The sequence below is a fragment of the Salmo trutta genome, chromosome 17, assembly GCF_901001165.1.
Source record: "Salmo trutta chromosome 17, fSalTru1.1, whole genome shotgun sequence".
In the NCBI taxonomy this organism is placed as follows: Eukaryota; Metazoa; Chordata; class Actinopteri; order Salmoniformes; family Salmonidae; genus Salmo; species Salmo trutta.
In genome coordinates, this window is record NC_042973.1 from 6465968 (window position 1) to 6486417 (window position 20450).

Genomic DNA, 20450 nt, shown 5'->3' on the forward strand with positions numbered 1-20450 from the left:
GGTGACTGCAGGACTGAGTGCCTAAAAAGCTGGAAGTATAAAAAAATGTATGTATACAATACATAAAGTGCAGTTTCACACAGGAAATACATCTAGTACTTCTGGTTTCAGTAAAGTGCTCACAAAATATGACTTGATGAAAAACCACTGGACTCATCTAGGTCTACATCTCTCTTGAACATAGTCAGTGCAAAAGCCTGAAATGACTTCATTTTGAGTGTACTGACAGTTTCCTTTCTTATCAAGAGTAGCAGCAACCCCTAAGCAATGAATCTAATATTTCTTGATTTTCTTCCCTCTATCTATGGAAAAGGTGCGTCTGCGGACGTTTGTTGTCAGGTCCCCCCCCAGCTTTGAAAAGCAAGCTCTGTAATGAGAGCTTCTAAAAGGCTTTCAGACTTTATCAAGCTTTAAAAGCACCAGACCTTCCATGTTGCCATTATTACTGTCCATTACAGCAGGCTGTTGTTGATTAAAGATGAGTTTAGGGGCAAAATTGTATCTCTACACCCTTGACCTCTCCTTTTTGCCTTACATTCAGAATGTTCTGGAAATTTCACACCCGATTCCTCCCCGACACCCCGACCCTATCTGCCCATGTATAACTCTATAATTTAACAAACTAACCATAACATTAATATAATAACTACAATAACATTTCTATATCACACAACCCTTTTCCTCCCTTTTTATTCTGATCTTTTCATCAGTTTACCGTACTGTTTTTATGATCATGTTAACACATTTAAAAAAAAAAATAATTATCAGTCATCGAACAAGTGGGATTATCACAAAGTGGACCATAAGAATTAGAGTTTTGTTAAGCGATGGATTTGGAAGTCGATGGATCCTATGACTTACTGATGATAGAGTTGTGATAATGAGAAATAATCGACCTCATAATTGTGCTTCAAGGTTGTCCTGATAGGAAGGATGGAGCCTAGTTCAGTGTGTCAGTAGAAATGATACCTATAAAATATACAGAAAAATTGCCATGTCTACTACATCAGTAAGTACAGATAACTTGTTTTGCTTTAAATAATTTAAGAGACTCATCTGAGATTTTTTGGTGAGTTTTCATTATGGAGATTATGCAAATGTATGGGAATGTTTTAAACACTCCTTTCCATTAAATGCGGGGAAGATACTGTATATGTTAACATGCTCCATCAAATACCTAACAATTTCAGGAACTCTCCTTTAGTGTGTAGACTGGACTACAGTCCCATCCACTACCAACCTGATGAGAACTGGAAGCCAGACAGGACTACAGTCCCATCCACTACCAACCTGATGAGAACTGGAAGCCAGACTGGACTACAGTCCCATCCACTACTAACCTGATGAGAACTGGAAGCCAGACAGGACTACAGTCCCATCCACTACCAACCTGATGAGAACTGGAAGCCAGACTGGACTACAGTCCCATCCACTACTAACCTGATGAGAACTGGAAGCCAGACTGGACTACAGTCCCATCCACTACCAACCTGATGAGAACTGGAAGCCAGACTGGACTACAGTCCCATCCACTACCAACCTGATGAGAAATGGAAGCCAGACAGGACTACAGTCCCATCCACTACCAACCTGATGAGAACTGGAAGCCAGACTGGACTACAGTCCCATCCACTACCAACCTGATGAGAACTGGAAGCCTGACTGGACTACAGTCCCATCCACTACCAACCTGATGAGAACTGGAAGCCTGACTGGACTACAGTCCCATCCACTACCAACCTGATGAGAACTGGAAGCCAGACTGGACTACAGTCCCATCCACTACCAACCTGATGAGAACTGGAAGCCAGACAGGACTACAGTCCCATCCACTACAAACCTGATGAGAACTGGAAGCCAGACTGGACTACAGTCCCATCCACTACCAACCTGATGAGAACTGGAAGCCAGTCAGGACTACAGTCCCATCCACTACCAACCTGATGAGAACTGGAAGCCAGTCAGGACTACAGTCCCATCCACTACCAACCTGATGAGAACTGGAAGCCAGACTGGACTACAGTCCCATCCACTACCAACCTGATGAGAACTGGAAGCCAGACAGGACTACAGTCCCATCCACTACCAACCTGATGAGAACTGGAAGCCAGACAGGACTACAGTCCCATCCACTACCAACCTGATGAGAACTGGAAGCCAGTCAGGACTACAGTCCCATCCACTACCAACCTGATGAGAACTGGAAGCCAGACTGGACTACAGTCCCATCCACTACCAACCTGATGAGAACTGGAAGCCAGTCAGGACTACAGTCCCATCCACTACCAACCTGATGAGAACTGGAAGCCAGACAGGACTACAGTCCCATCCACTACCAACCTGATGAGAACTGGAAGCCAGACAGGACTACAGTCCCATCCACTACCAACCTGATGAGAACTGGAAGCCAGACTGGACTACAGTCCCATCCACTACCAACCTGATGAGAACTGGAAGCCAGACTGGACTACAGTCCCATCCACTACCAACCTGATGAGAACTGGAAGCCAGACAGGACTACAGTCCCATCCACTACCAACCTGATGAGAACTGGAAGCCAGACTGGACTACAGTCCCATCCACTACTAACCTGATGAGAACTGGAAGCCTGTACTGTACAGTAACCATAATAAAAGGTGTCTGGCAGCCTAGCACCTGGGTATTAATAATGAACATGTTTGAAATAGGAAAAAAACAATCACCCATCAAATTATTTGATTATTATTATATCTGTTTGGATGCAGTAGAATTTAACGCAGACTCTTAACTCTTTCTCCAGACGACAGGTAAAGAAGTTCGACAGCGAATGTCCTGTAATCTTTGTCCGCTTTCATCAACACACTGCCCAGCTTTAGTGGGCCATGCAGGGGCCATGCAGTGGCTACACTGAGTAGACAGATGCCCTGTAAAGTTCTCATAAAAATAAATATTTTCCCTCTCTCCTTCCTTTCCTTCTCTTCTTCCTCATCTCTCCTTCCTCTCCTCCTCCTCTTCTACCTGCCAGGTGTGATTTAGTGGCGAGTGAGCTACAGATGTTGTTGCAGGGAGGAACTGTTCCTCTCCCTCTCTCTCCTAGACCTTATTACAAGCCTGTCAGTTTATTATAAAACAGGAAAGCAGAGGGACACTTGCAGTTACTGTCTTATCGATCGGTGAGATAGATTCTGTGATTTAGTGACAGGCACCTCTGCCGTATCTCTAACATTCTCGGCCCTCCCATTAAGCTCCTCTGCTTTCCTAGCACGGCTATTGATGTATCAACATTAACAGTTACAAGCAGCTACAGAAAATCAATGCTCAACTTTTTTTACCGAGGCTGCATAAGTCTGTGTTGGTCTTCCGGTTATCCCCCGCGTCCAGGTACTTAGCAGTCGACGGGAGCCCCTAGAACATGCTCCCGACATGTCAGGTGCTTCCCAAGTGATATCTGCACTGGAATTACCAATCATAAGTTTCTTCGGCCCGGGGTCGTTCGGGCCTTCTGGGCCCCCATCCTCCGACTGTATGAGAACATGAGAGAACAACACTACTACGGAACATATTTGCGCAGGCTGGATTTTTTTCAGACCACCTTATTTTCACTCCCAGGCGCCGTTCGCTCAGCATTCTGACATCTTTTTTTTTGTATATAACTTTTCCTTGTTCAACACCAAAGTCTCCTCAAAGCGATTCTCTAAGAATTACGGAGAAATAATGAAATAAATCACTCCTCTAACCTCTGAGCTGTCCATCACCCCATTTGAAGCGGATACCTAAACAGGAACAGTAGGGTAGGAGGAGTGGAGCTGCTCAGACATTAATGAGAGCTGTGCAGGTCCTGCTGGGACAAACTCGCTCGCTCGCAACGCTTCTCATTCTCCATCAATGGACCCAAGTTCATTACACACACTTTCATCTGCACGGCCGTCGAATGCTTTTCACGGGTAGTGAAGTGTGTGGGGTGTGTGTGTGTTTGTGTGGGGAGGAGGGGGGCCCTGTAGTGAGCCTATACGGCAGCATCAGAATTCCTGTTTACATGACTGGTGGTCCCCATAGCCACAGATTGAGGTTATTATCATGTACATGGTATCCGCTACGATGCTAATGTTTCACCATGGGTGCAGCAGCAGCGCTACTATAGCCCAGGTACTATAGCCCAGGCGCTAGCTGCTGCTTTCCGCCAATTAGAGTCTGAGCCCTGCCAGGGCGTGGAGGAGAGGACGGGCTACCCAGGGCCCAGTGGAGAGCCGGGGGTGTTAGAATACAAGAAGGGTAAAAAAATAAAAAAATAAAGGGAGCCTACATTGTAAAACGCTAGTTCTTTTGAAACAAAGATTTTTGTTTTCAGATTCAATTTCATTGTTTTAACGTTATCTCATGTTATCTAGTCATAAGTTCTTACCCCAGTGGAAGTGCATACTTCTAGCTAATTTATTTTGGTGATTTTACGAGAGATCTAAAATTATCATAAAACCTGTACATTATCTTGAAACTACACTTATTACCTAACATTACCTATCATTATGTAACATTACCTAACATCAACAAACATTACCTAACATTACCTATCATTATGTAACATTACCTAACATTAACAAACATTACCTAACATTACCTAACATTATGTAACATTACCTAACATTAACAAACATTACCTAACATTACCTATCATTATGTAACATTACCTAACATTAACAAACATTACCTAACATTACCTATCATTATGTAACATTACCTAACATTAACAAACATTACCTAACATTACCTATCATTATGTAACATTACCTAACATCAACAAACATTACCTAACATTACCTATCATTATGTAACATTACCTAACATTAACAAACATTACCTAACATTACCTATCATTATGTAACATTACCTAACATTAACAAACATTACCTAACATTACCTATCATTATGTAACATTACCTAACATTACCTAACATTAAACATTACCTAACAGTATCCAACATTAACCAACATTAACAAACATTAACCAACATTACATAGCATTATCTAACATTACCTAACATTACCTAACATTAAACATTACCTAACATTAACTAACATTAACTAACATCACAACATTAACCAACATTAACTAACATTAACTAACATTACCTAACATTACCTAACATTATATAGCAGTATCTAACATTACCTAACATTACCTAATGTCTGAATTTCTTACCACATTGGAAGCAGATAATATTAATTAATCAGCTTCCAATGGGGTAAGAAATTATGAATAGTAATGTTACATAATGTAATATAATGTACCGGTTTTAGGATAGTTTTAGATGGAAATTCAATAAAGCACATGATTGATATTTCTAGTGCGGATATCGCTTAGGATGTACCTGACATGTCGGGAGCATGTTTTAGGGGCTAGCGTCGACTGCTAAGTACCTGGACGTTACACAAGCCCTGGCATAAGAGCTGTCATTTCTCCATCGATCCCTACCTCCTCTGTGGTCATCTACAAAGCTGTCCCTGTCACACACTGGAGAGTGTGATTAAATGGTTTAAGCACAGATGATCTGACAGGTGCTCTGGCCGTGTCTCTTGTTCTCTGGACACACAGGCAACCTCCCCACAAACAGACCCCTCCTCCTGCCCTTCCCCGCTTGTGCTCATGTATTTAAAGTAACAAATCCATCTGTGGAGCTCGCTGTTGAGTGTAACGTAAACCTGCAGGCTGGGGCAAGTGTTGGAAACAAGGGCCAGGAGGGCCAAGAGGCGAGAGACGCATTTAGACAAAGGAGGTATCAATCAATCATAATATACTGAGAGCCGAAATGGACACCCATGAGTGTGAAAAATGGTCAACTGTTGGTAAGGTTAGAGGTCACAGGGAGGACAAAGGCCATGACGTGTCCATCGACGGAATAACTGTACATAACTTTAATGGGGGCGCCAAGTACCCGCCATGAATATGGTCTAGTGGTAGAGTTGCCGACTCCAGACTGGCCCACTTCCCCTCTAGACGGGAGTTTGAATCCCGGGTCTGTCACCTTCCTTGTTGTGTTTCTCTCCCACGTCATTCATATCGGTCTGTCAATGAAATGGATTGAATATGAAAGGAGACTGGAATTCCATTCTCCTTTAATACGGGGGGGTGTATGTCCGTAGCGGTTGGTGCTGTTTAAGATTAGGGAGGATGATTATATTTTTGATGAGCATGGCCTTATTTCTATTAAAGCATATTGGATGACTGTCCTTCATATTCCGTTCACCGAGCTCAATGTAACATCGATAGGTTTAGGCTAATACATGATACTAGAATGTTCCCTATACCCATCATGGGGTTGCTACAGCCTAGCCTATGAATGAAAGTTTACAAAGTAGGTGCACACAGGTCGAGACCATTTTGAGTAATCAAGGTGGCAGACAGTGACACATTCAACACCGCCTTGCACAATCTTGCCTGCGTCTAGCTAATCTAGGGTGTAATCATTATTCCAACAATTGCAAATTAGATTTTCTGTTGGACAAATTCAGGTATGTTTATCCCTGTTTCGTTACGTTTACTTTCGTTTAAGAAACGTTTTTCAACATAATCGGCAGAGTGAATACACCCCCTGATCACACGTAAACACAGTTCACTTTCATAGCAGCCACGTACAAACAGCTCGTTGTATATATAATTCCTTCTCGCATCTATTTACATTCTCTCCCTTTCTCACCTTTTCCCTTTGCTTGTGGACTTCTTGTGCACAACACATCAGCTGTCTTGTGACCAGGCCAAAAAAAACTTTACAAGCCAAACCTTCATATCATAACTGCTAACCGCTAGACATAACCTAGATCGTTTGTCAGTCATAGTCAACATAGCTACTAGAACTAACGTGTTAGTAAATCCTCTACAATCCTGCAGTACAGTGTAGTCAGCAGCAATCAGTTTAGCAGTTACACCGATGGGCCCCGGTGGCAATACATTAATAAAACCAAAAGTTCACCTTGACTTGGAAGAGTTCCAGTGTTAGATAGCCATAGCCAACTAGCTAACATAGCATCTCTCTCTGTTTGACCCGGGTGTTTGAGTAGGCTAAACTAGCTAGCTGCATTTGACACTAGCTAAGTAAGAGAAAGTGAAAGTTAATTATATTTTTTTTAAATGTATATAGCTAGATCTCCCGCTCTCTCTCTCTCTCTCGCTTCTCCTTAATTTTGGAAGAAATGTATTTGTTAAAAAGTGTTTTATTTTTTTTCACCTTTATTTTTAACCAGGTAGGCCAGTTGAGAACAAGTTCTAATTTACAACTGCGACTTGGCCAAGATAAAGCAAAGCAGTGCGACAAAAACAACAACACAGAGTTACACATGGGATAAGCAAACGTACAGTCAATAACACAGTAGAAAATCTATGTACAGTGTGTGCAAATGTAATAAGATTAGGGAGGTAAGGCAATAAATAGACCATGGGCCATTGTTCAACTACACTCTCTTTGAGTCAACTACTCACCACATTTTATGCACTGCAGTGCTAGCTAGCTGTAGCTTATGCTTTCAGTACTAGATTCCTTTTCTTATCCTTGCATTGAGTGAACAACATGTCAGTTCATGCAGCAAGAACTGGAAGCCAGTCAGGACTACAGTCCCATCCACTACCAACCTGATGAGAACTGGAAGCCAGACAGGACTACAGTCCCATCCACTACCAACCTGATGAGAACTGGAAGCCTGACTGGACTACAGTCCCATCCACTACCAACCTGATGAGAACTGGAAGCCTGACTGGACTACAGTCCCATCCACTACCAACCTGATGAGAACTGGAAGCCTGACTGGACTACAGTCCCATCCACTACCAACCTGATGAGAAATGGAAGCCAGACAGGACTACAGTCCCATCCACTACTAACCTGATGAGAAATGGAAGCCAGACAGGACTACAGTCCCATCCACTACTAACCTGATGAGAAATGGAAGCCAGACAGGACTACAGTCCCATCCACTACCAACCTGATGAGAACTGGAAGCCAGTCAGGACTACAGTCCCATCCACTACTAACCTGATGAGAACTGGAAGCCAGACAGGACTACAGTCCCATCCACTGCCAACCTGATGAGAAATGGAAGCCAGACTGGACTACAGTCCCATCCACTACTAACCTGATGAGAACTGGAAGCCAGACTGGACTACAGTCCCATCCACTACCAACCTGATGAGAACTGGAAGCCAGACTGGACTACAGTCCCATCCACTGCCAACCTGATGAGAACTGGAAGCCTGTACTGTACAGTAACCATAATAAAAGGTGTCTGGCAGCCTAGCACCTGGGTATTAATAATGAACATGTTTGAAATAGGAAAAAAATAAGCACCCATCAAATTATTTGATTATTATTATATCTGTTTGGATGCAGTAGAATTTAACGCAGACTCTTAACTCTCTCTCCAGACGACAGGTAAAGAAGTACGACAGCAAATGTCCTGTAATCTTTGTCCGCTTTCATCAACACACTGCCCAGCTTTAGTGGGCCATGCAGGGGCCATGCAGGGGCTACACTGAGTAGACAGATGCCCTGATAAAATTCTCAGTAAAACAAATATTTTCCCTCTCTCCCCTCTTCCTCCTCTCTCCTTCCTTTCCTCCTCATCTCTCCTTCCTCTTCTTCTCCTCTTCCTAATCCCTCCTTCCTCTTCTTCTCCTCTTCCTCATCTCTCCTTCCTCTCCTCCTCCTCTTCCACCCGCCAGGTGTGATTTAGGGGCGAGTGAGCTACAGATGTTGGTGCAGGGAGAAAGTGTTCGTCTCCCTCTCTCTCCTAGACATTAGGCAGAGGGACACTTGCAGTTACTATCTTATCAATGGGTGATATAGATTCTGTGATGAATGAGGGTTCGTGCTGCAAGAGCTCTGATACGTTGGAGGACATCCTCCGGAAGTTATCATAATTACTGTGTCTATGGAAAGGGCTGTCTATGGAAGGGCCTGAGAACCATGAGCCTCCTAGGTTTTGTATTGAAGTCAATGTACCCAGGGGATGTCAGAAGCTAGCCTCCGGCTACACCATGGTGCTACCCTACAGAGTGCTGCTGAGGCTACGTAGTATAGTTTTATCTAAAAAGGATATCTTTCTTTTAATGAAATTCACTGAGCAGGATGGTCCTCCCCTTCCTCCTCACAGGAACTGGTGTGTGTTCTAGGACTTAGCCATGTCCACACTTGGACATGATATTATGAAGCTGTCTTGGAGCAGTGTCGTACTGTGGTGGCACCTGCCGTTGGGGTCATTGGTGTCCATAGGTATTTGTTATTCCAGGCATTTTTTTTTTTAGAAGTGTAGGATCGTTCACTTTAATACTGTGGCCAGTGTTATAGGAGATAGACATAAGAGAGTTTCCTCTGCCAAGTAGTCGGCTCTGTTATGCCCTCTCTCTCTGATCCCTCATTCCTGATAGCATCTTTCAACCTACTGTCTTTGCTATTGCAAATCACCCGAGCCAAAACTGGTGTGATCAGGAAAACGATTTCGGACAGATTTGCAATACTTTTCTCCTTCAGTGCAGCTCCTGACAACCTATCAATAACAAAGCAAGAGACCATGATTGACTGAATATTGTATTTGTTTTTCTCCAAACTAGTTGTTTCTTAGTTGTTATGCTGTTATGAATCCCTGTTATGCTGTTTTTATTTATTTTATTATTTACACCCTTCGTTACACGGGAAAAACTCAATGAAGCAATGCTCTTGTAAATCAAGCCGACATCGACAGGAAACAACCAAACATGCCATGTTGCAATACATCCCCCCGAGGTACAGGAGACCACGGTGACTAACGATGCCGAATACATGACCCTCCAATTTACACTAAATTCAACTCCCACGTCACGTGAAAGGGGACTAAAATCACAAACAGAGAGAGATAGAGAGAGGGAGAGAGATAAAAGGGGTGATAAAGATACAAATACAACCACTTCCTTTAGTCAGCATTCTCCTCTTTCTGTTCCATCATCAAACAGGAAGAAGAGGGGGAACAGGATGTGTGAAGAGTGAGGAAAAAGAGAGAAAAAAATGACACTATGGATTAACTGTCCTTCGCACAGAAAATATACATCCCCCGGCACTCTTGTTGAATTATTCATTCAAATTTTGTCCGAAAAAGAATGAGAGAAATATATTGATGGGAGCTGGCCATTAATGGTCTCATTAGGTGTCGAAGTTTACACTGGGCAGGATTTCTGCTGCTCCGGGAGTTTAGGGGGAGAGGGGGATACTTGACCCAACAATGATTTTCTGTCACTTTATCATAAACAAGGAGGTTTTGACGTGCCCTCGCTCTCTCTCTCTCTCTCGTGCGCATGTAATTAGCCGGGACAGTGGAAGTGCATGCTGAACGCAAACCAGTTACTCCCCTCCACCAGCGTCATCACCAGAACCACCAATACCAAGTCATATTTGCATAACAATGACACCTTTACATTTATTTTACCTGCTTTTTATAAAAACAAAATCAAATTTTGTTTCCTTCTGTCAACACAATTGCTGCCTAGCATGTGATTATTTTCAAAGTGGCCAATTGATTGGGCTTTCTAGGTTAGCGCCAGCTATATTAACTCTAACCATGTAGTGCTAGATGTGTTAGCGCTAGCTGTATTAACTCTAACTATGTAGTGCTAGATGTGTTAGCGCTAGCTGTATTAACTCTAACCATGTAATGCTAGATGTGTTAGTGCTAGCTGTATTAACTCTAACCATGTAGCGCTAGATGTGTTAGCGCTAGCTGTATTAACTCTAACCATGTAGTGCTAGATGTGTTAGTGCTAGCTGTATTAACTCTAACCATGTAGCGCTAGCCTTGTTAGCTAGAGGTTAACAGCTCATTGAATTCTGATGGCATTAAAGAGGTGAGAGAGCACAGGCCGGGGAGTGGGACTGTGCCCTAAAAGGTCGACTCATTGAAAGACATTTGGTACCGCCCGGAGTGGGGATAAAGAAGGGAGGGAGGGGGGAGGAAAGGGGTCCAGAAGGAGGGAGGAAGGGGGGCCAGAAGGGTTGAGAACGGGGGCCCATGGCTAATGCAAGTAGTGGAGTTGACTGTGCCCTACCTGGCAAGGGAGGAAGGAAAGACAGGGAGATTAATTACGATTCCGACGATGCAAAGTGTGTGTGTATGTGTGTGTGTGTGTGTGTGTGTGTGTGTGTGTATCATTGATTACACACTGTCTGGTTGAGTCTGGTTGGAGTGGGGTAGAATTGGGCATTGGTGTCATTTTGAGTAGTGCAGTGTTTTAGATAATGCATTCCCAATTCTCTCATTCAACCTCTCCTCTCCTCTCCTCTCCTCGCTCCTTTCCTGCCCTTTTAAGGTAAGAAAGAAATATTCAAATTGTTCGAATCCCTAGCCGACTAGGTGAACAATCTGACAATGTGCCCTTGAGCAAGGCACTTAACCCTAATTGTTCCTCAATGTCGCTCTGGATAAGAGCGTTTGCTAAATGACTAAAATGTCAAATCCCTGAACTATCCCTTCAAAGCCCCCCATGGACTCTTAGTTTTTAAAATCATCACTGTACGTGTTTATTTAATGAAAATAACTCCAAAATATATGTTTAATCATTTATTTCCCAGAGCCTCCTTTGGTCCTTGTCCAGACAGCCATGTGCTCTACTGTTAGCAGCCAGCGGTAGCGTAGATCGTGACAGTGTTGGCAAAGAGTGTGTGTACTGTATATACAACCTTGTATCTTTATGGCAGATCAATGACGACGGCCCATTGGAGGAAACAAAGAAGTGTAGAACATGTTTGTGTGTGTGCGTGCATTTCAGTGAGTGGGTATGGGTTTCAGTGAGTGGGTATGCGTTTCAGTGAGTGGGTATGGTTTTCAGTGAGTGGGTATGGTTTTCAGTGAGTGGGTATGGGTTTCAGTGAGTGGGTATGGTTTTCAGTGAGTGGGTATGGTTTTCAGTGAGTGGGTATGCGTTTCAGTGAGTGGGTATGCGTTTCAGTGAGTGGGTATGGTTTTCAGTGAGTGGGTATGCGTTTCAGTGAGTGGGTATGCGTTTCAGTGAGTGGGTATGCGTTTCAGTGAGTGGGTATGCGTTTCAGTGAGTGGGTATGCGTTTCAGTGAGTGGGTATGCGTTTCAGTGAGTGGGTATGTGTTTCAGTGAGTGGGTATGCGTTTCAGTGAGTGGGTATGCATTTCAGTGAGTGGGTATGTGTTAACCGGTTTTTGTGTGTAGAACATCAACAGTTCCCACCGTTTCATCCACTGACACTTCCTGTCAGTGGAAACAACATGCAGTGTGTGTACAGCGCTACTCACCCAGTGACTCAGCAATAGAAACATCTCAGCAGTAGAAACGTCACCACACTGGGCCATGGAGTTGACCGGGCGGACATTGCCCTCCTCTTACTGCCCTGTTTCCAGCATCAGCTCCCCCCTCACCCCACACACACCCACACCTCACCGTCCCAGGGCCTCCTTCTTCCCACCTGGGTGCTGGGTTCAGTGGGTTCCCTGACAGGACCGCCCCCCTGCCTGATTGGACCCGTCCTGGAAGTCAGGCCAGCAGGTTAGCAGGTGACTTGCCTAGTTAAATAAAAAAAGTGATGAAAAAAGGAATGATTGACAGCAGTGAGTTCATATATAGTTCTGCACTGAGTGTACAAAACATTAGGAACACCTGCTCTTTCCATGAAATAGACTGACCAGGTGAATCCAGGTGAAAGCTATGATCCCTTATTGATGTCACTTGTTAAATCCACTTCAATCAGAGTATATGAAGTGGAGGAGACAGGTTAAAGAATGATTTTTAAGCCTTGAGACAATTGAGACATGGATTGTATGTGTGCCATTCAGAGGGTGAATGGGCAAGACAAAATATTGAAGTGCCTTTGAACGGAGTATGGTAGTAGGTGCCAGGAGCACCGGTTTGAGTGTGTCAAGAAATGAAACCCTGCTGGGTTTTTCACGCTCAACAGTTTCACTTCTGAATCAAGACTGGTCCACCACCCAAAGGGCATCAATTGTAGGAGGCATTGGAGTCAACATGTGCCAGCCACCCTGTGGAACGCTTTCGACACCTTGTAGAGTTCATGCCCGGACGAACTGAGGCTGTTCTGAGGGGATAAGGGGGGGGGGGGCAAAGTTAGCCTAGAAGTAGAATGGAGAGGTCATGTGAATCCTAGCAGGGATTGGTCATTTTATTAAATGTAACCTTTATTTAACCAGGAAAAGACCCTTGAGGTTAGAAACCTATTTTTCGAGGGTGTCTTACCCCCTGAACTGCACTAACAGATTGGCTCATTGTTCACTCACACATTTAGTTGCTTGTAGGACACATGTTATGTGAGCTTTATTGACAGTTATTTTTGTGACAAAAAGATTGGAAGATTAGGTAGTGAATATCATAATAGTTTGTAATGTATGTGTTGATTGCAATAGTCCAAAAACAACCATTTGTAAATAGTTTTTTTTTGTAAATAGTTTCTCTTGATATGAATCCGTCTTGTTCTTCTTGTCCTTTATTTTATTTGTTTGTCATTCATATGTTTAGTAAATAATTCTACAGCAGAAATGGTCAGAGAGAAAAATACTTACCCCATGGTAGTGTAATTTCTTGGTCAGATGCGTTCCTAACCAGAGCACCCACTCCTCCCCCCCCCTACCCCACAGTGTGTGTAACATAGATCGCTTGTCTAATGAAACAGTGTATTCCACAGGACCTCAGGGTTTCCATCTGTGCACTGAGCGTGGTGCTGGAGTACACTGGGCTGATTGATAATTAGTCCCTTAGTGACTCAATGGAGGGAGAGGAGGGGAGGAGGAGTGGAGGAGTGCTTACCGTCGTACTTAGCTCCAACCTGACTTTTGGGCTATGGGTAATCAGAATGATTCAACAATACAACCTCCCTTCATCGCCATGGCATCATCAAGCCCTCTTTCTCGCTATTGACGAATGACGAAATTGGGGATAATTCCTTTCACTGCAAACCTGTGGGTTTGCTTGCAGGAGAAAAGAGATCAAGCTATTGTCATCGATCATCAGTGTGCTTTGTTAAGCCCCTTTCATAATTTTTTTGAAAAGGAGCCTGACAAGAATTGGCAATTAAAATGTGCTTTTTTTTGCAAAACATTTCTCTAATTAGCCTTACAGAGACATTGGGCTGTAAATCTCTGTAGTTTTGGGTTACGCACACACACACACACACACACCTAGAGAAATGTCTTACAATAAAACCATGGAAACATCTCATGTTTTTGCCAGTGATCAAGCTAACCCTGTCTTGTCCCCTCTGAATCATCGAGATCACATTTATAACAGACAATGATACAGCGTAGTGTCAATATAGTCACCATATTGTCAGTGTCTTCATTAAGGACAGCTGGGTTGTGTTAATTAGGCACCAAATGGAAGAAAATGGATTGAAACACCTGGACTTTGTTTTTTGTATCCTAATGCAGTGGTTACCAAACTGTGGGACGGGACCAAGTTGTGGGTCGCGGCAGGGGTCCAGGTGGGTTGTGGGATGACATTTTTGTGCATTGCAAAAATATATATTTTTGTTGTTTAAAAAAAAAAATCATGATGGAAAAATGCATTCAGTGTTAGGTTAAATGACTAAAACCAAATAGAAACTATAATGTTTTTAAATTATAGTCTATAATCTTTGAGAATTTACAGTCACCAAAATAGAAGCTAGACATTCAGTCTCCTGTTGATGTTGTGATAATGTTTGAGCATAAGAACACAGCATTTAGCCAAAATGTGTAGAATTATAGAACATTTTCTTAAAACTGCAACATTTTCTCCCAGCTCCCAAAAATGAGGGCCTAAGTGTTACATTTACATTTTAGTCATTTAGCAGATGCTCTTATCCAGAACGACTTACATTTCATACATTTTTTTTTCTGGGCTGGCCCCCCGTGGGAATCAAACCCACAACCCTGGTGTTGCAAACACCATGCTCTACCAACTGAGCTACAGGGAAGGCTGTTCTTGATCAAGGCCCACACAGACTTCAGCCCATTGACACAGCCCTTTTTGATTCAGAAAAAAACCCTGAGTTATTACAAATAATTCCATAATTATACAATAAATGTATTCAAATTGGTCACAAGAGCCCATACTGAAGTCTACATTCAGTTAAATGTTTTGAAGAAGAGGTTATTCTATTTTTTTTATTATGTTTTTTTCACCACTCAAAAAGTGGTATGGGAAACAGTGCATACATCACCACAGTCCACACATAATTTAGTCTCTATGCTACGGTGTCCATATTAGGACAGAGTCATACATCCACTTACATGCTGTTTGTCCTAATATTTACAACGTACTTCACAGTCCTATTTTCTGTTGACCGAGTCAATTGATTTGAGCTCATTTGGGAGCTGTTGATGGGGGGTCTGACAGACAGAGCACAGAGTGGCAGCAGGCAGGAAAAAGCACGTCATGTTTGTTTGGAGGGTCTTTTGTCATAGGCAGAGCCTTCCTCTTAGCCATATTATCCTCTCTGTGTCACATAGGGGTCAGTGTGAACACACACACACACACACAGGCAAACACAAACACACAGGCACACACACACCCACAGGCACACACACACACAGGCACACACACACACAGGCACACACACACACCCACAGGCACACACACACACACACCCACAGGCACACACACACACCCACAGGCACACACACACACACACACCCACAGGCACACACACACACACACACACACCCACAGGCACACACACACACACACAGGCACACACACACACACACACACACACACAGGCACACACACACACACATAAACACACACTGTACTAGAGCAGTGCAGCGCATCATAGTCACCATCATATAATCATCATAATCATCATCATAAAATCATCATCATCATCATAGAATCATCAACATAGAATCATCATCATAGAATAATCATAGAATCATCATCATCATCATAAAATCATCATCATAGAATCATCATCATAGAATCATCATAGAATCCTGATCATAGATTCATCATCATAGAATCATCATAGAATCATCATCATAGAATCATCATCATTGAATCATCTTCATAAAATCATCATCATAGAATCATCATAGAATCATCATCATAAAATTATCATCATAGAATCATCATCATAGAATCATCATCATAGAATCATCATAGAATCATCATCATAGAATCATCAATCATCATCATAGAATCATCATAGAATCATCATCATAGAATCATCATCATAGAATCATCATAGAATCATCATAGAGTCATCATTCCCTGTGGCTCAGTTGGTAGAGCATGGTGTTTGCAACGCCAGCGTTGTGGGTTTGATTCCCACTGGGGGCCAGTACAAAAAAAAAAAAATGCATTCACTACAGTAAGTTGCTCTGAATAAGAGCGTCTGCTAAATGACAAAAAAATAATATCATCATCATAGAATCATCATCGTCAAATGTCTACCTGGACTATTTGCATTGACCCTCTTTTTTTACGCTGCTGCTACTCTCTGGTTATTATCTATGCATAGTTCCTTTACCTCTACCTACTGTACATGTACATATTACCTCAATTACCTCGACTTACCTGTACCCTCTCACATTGACTCAGTACTGGTACCCACTGTATATATATATATATATATATATATATATATATATATATATATATATATATATATATATATATATATATATATATAACCTCATTATTGTTATTTTATTGTGTTCCTTTTTTTAAACTTTATTTTATTTTATTATACATTTATTTTTGTAGGAAATGTGTTCTTACATACTTAAAAAAAATCTGCATTGTTGGTTAAGGGCTCGTAAGTAAGCATTTCACGGTAAGGTCTACACTTGTTGTATTCGGCACATGTGACAAATACAATTTAATTTGATTTGATTTAATATTAGTGGTGGAGTTAAGACAATCAGAAATCAGATATCCCCAAATGTGCAGCAGGCCAGGTACTTCCATGTGTGCTCAGAGTCAGACGCTCCCTCAACATTATCAGGACAGAGAAACCAGACACATGCTCATTCCTTACATGGAGCACTCAAAACAAAAGACTATGAAAATATTTGACTAAACTCGTAAATTATGTTTATGAAATAAGCCAAAGGTTATGAACTTTGCAAACCACATTTCCACTCTGAGAATGAAAACTGTGGGCTAAATGACTGTAATTAATACATGCTGACTATATGTTCTGACTGGCCAAAAAACTGTAGGACATACCATATAGCCTTGTAGCATTAGATACATGTTAGCATTAGATACATGTTAGCATTAGATACATGGTAACATTAGATACATGTTAGCATTAGATACATGTTAGCAATAGATACATGGTAACATTAGATACATGTTAGCATTAGATACATGTTAGCATTAGATACATAGTAACATTAGATACATGTTAGCATTAGATACATTGTAGCATTAGATATATGGAGCCTGTGTGTGTGTGTCAGTAGCGAGGAGGCCGATCATTTCAGGAGTGCGTGTGTCAGCTGGTTCACTAGTGTTGGCTGGGCGGGGTGGGAGGGCTGTTCTTAGTGTGTGTGTCAGCCCGGCAAGACAACCCCATCACTTTCTATTAGCACGGAGAGAACAGGGCCTCCCAGAGCTCAACCTGAGTGGGCTCATTAATATGGAGTTGGTCCCCCCCCTTTGCAGCTATAACAGCCTCCACTCTTCTGGGAAGGCTTTCCACTAGATGTTGGAACAGTGCTGCAGGGGACTTGCTTCCATTCAGCCACAAGAGCATTAGTGAGGTCTGGCACTGATTTTGGGGCGATTAGGCCTGGCTCGCAGTCGGCGTTCCAATTCATCCCAAAGGTTTTTGATGGGGTTGAGGTCAGGGCTCTTTGCAGGCCAGTGAAGTTCTTCCACACCGATCTCGACAAACCATTTCTGTATGGACCTCGCTTTGTGCACGGGGGCATTGTCATGCTGAAACAGAAATTCCCCAAACTGTTGCCACAAAGTTGGACGCACAGAATTGTCTAGAATGTCATTGTATGCTGTAGCGTTAAGATTTCCCTTCACTGGAACTAAGGGGCCCAAACCATGAAAAACAGCCCCAGACCATTACTCCTCCTCCACCAAACTTTACAGTTGGCACTATGCATTCGGACAGGTAGCGTTTTACTGGCAGCTGCCAAACCCAGATTCGTCCGTTGGACTGCCAGATGGTGAAGCGTGATTCATCACTCCAGAGAATGCATTTCCACTGCTCCATAGTCCAATTGATGTGAGCTTTACCCCACTCCAGCCGACGCTTGGCATTGCGCATGGTGATCTTAGGCTTGTGTGCGGCTGCTCGGCCATGGAAACCCATTCTGTGTAGCTCCCGACGAACAGTTATTGTGCTGTCTTTACTTCCAGAGGCAGTTTGGAACTCGGTAGTGAGTGTTGCATTCGAGGACAGATGATTTTTATGCGATACGCGCTTCAGCCCTCTGCGGTCCTGTTGTGTGACCTACCACATCGCGTCTGAACCATTGTTGCTCCTAGACGTTTCCACTTCACAATAACTGCACGTACAGTTGACCGGGGCAACTCTAGCAGGGCAGAAATTTGACGAACTGACTTGTTGAAAAAGTGGCATCCTATGACGGTGCCATGTTGAAAGTCACTGAGCTCTTCAGTAAGGCCATTCTACTGCCAATGTTTTTCTATGGAGATTGCATGGTTGTGTGCTCAATATTATACACCTGTCAGTAACGGGTGTGGCTGAAATAGCCAAATCCACTCATTTGAAAGGGGTGTCCACATACTTTTTGTATATATAATGTACGTCACACAGAAGCATTTACAGATTTGATTCCAATTCCAAATGTTGTCATAGATGTCCATACAATGCAACTCCATGAGCACAGTTGTCTAGGTGTTTCATTTTAAAATGGGGAAGGATGAGTCTTAAAGAGTCTGCGATTGGCTGTAATGGTGACCTATATAATTCCTATACTCCTGGGGAGAGACTCTCAGAGGAAAAGTTTTTTTTTTCTCATTTCATTCTCTTTCCATCTTATTCTCGAGAGGATCCGGAGGGGAAAATATACAGGGGTGTGAATTTTGAATATTTTTTTTTGATTAAAAATCATCCAGAGTACAACGTTGCCCCCTTTGTTTCAGTCTCTTGATCAGAGCATTTACTAAGGGTTGAAAATGTCCTTCTAAACGTAAACATGATGTTGTGATGTCATCCATTTTCTTTTTTTGGCTACTTTCCGTGACTGATATGATAGCCTCTTCAATACTTTCATTAAGGTGTACGTTTAGGGCAATTTTTAGGACCTAAACTCAGTCTAAGGGTATCATGTGATGTCTGCAGGTTTTTCTTTTTTAAACTTACATCTGAGAAATAATTGATAAACACAAAACCACTCTGTTTTGTTGATATTGACAATTTCAGTTACCTCAACATGCTAACCACCATTTCCTATTCTCCTCTCTTCGTCTTTCCAGACGTGAAGAACCTGGAGAACTTCCACCTGGTGGAGAGCGTCCAGGAGCAAGTGAACGCGGTGCTGCTGGACTACGTCATGTGCAACTACCCCCAGCAGACAGACAGGTTTGGCCAGCTGCTCCTGCGGCTGCCTGAGATCCGGGCCATCAGCCTCCAGGCCGAGGAGTACCTGTACTACAAGCACCTGAACGGAGACGTGCCCTGTAACAACCTGCTCATCGAGATGCTACACGCCAAAAGAGCCTGATGAGCCTGCAGATGGGATCCTGATCGTTTGGCTGTTTTGTTGGTTGAGACCAAACCCTTACCCGCAAAAACAGAAACCGACTCAGAACGGACTCTGTTTTGTTGGTTGAGACCAAGTCCTTACCTGCAGAACAGAAACCGACCCAGAACAGACTCCTCCCATGTTAAAGTTAGACTTAGTGATTCTGGGGCAGAGGCAAACAGAGGCAAAAGAACATGCAGAAATGGACACCCACACTTACACATGCTGTGCACACACACACACATGCGCGCGCGTGCGCGCACACACATACAAACAAACACATTTTGGGCACTCACACACACGTACACGTACGTACACACACACACACACATATACACACATTAAGGCACACACACACTCACACACACACACACACACACACGTTCAAATTCATACAATACGCATATATATCACACACACACACACATCCCTGCACTCTAAGACAGATGCGTCTGGAGCCCTGGGTAAAGCTTCCAGAGACAGAGAGAAACAGTTGAAATGCTTGAGAACTGTCCATTCGTCTCATGGGACATGGAAGATACCTTTTGACTGCTTTTAATAAAAACACAAACCATCAAGGTGATACAAGGACCAATGGACTGTAACTGAATGAACAAAACCAATGAGTATTCTAAACCTCTCACATTGTTAAAGGGTTTTGAGCAACGAAGAGAGAGAGAGAGAGAGAGAGTCAACCACCTTATGATCACAGACCCTATGATGTCTGTGGTGAGGGCTTCAAAGGGGAGCAGGGACTTTGGCTGAA

The 20450-nt window shown here is 42.9% G+C and overlaps 1 protein-coding gene across 1 annotated transcript in view; it reads left to right on the forward strand.

The window, feature by feature from the left end:
* Window positions 1-19926, forward strand: part of LOC115151487 (nuclear receptor subfamily 5 group A member 2) — a gene marked incomplete in the record, with an annotated part of 111156 nt that extends 91230 nt beyond the window's left edge. Inside the window, 1 exon segment of the mRNA XM_029695462.1 lies at window positions 19416-19926. Coding sequence (XP_029551322.1) covers window positions 19416-19663 — 248 coding nt within the window.
* Window positions 19927-20450: the final 524 nt, after the last annotated feature.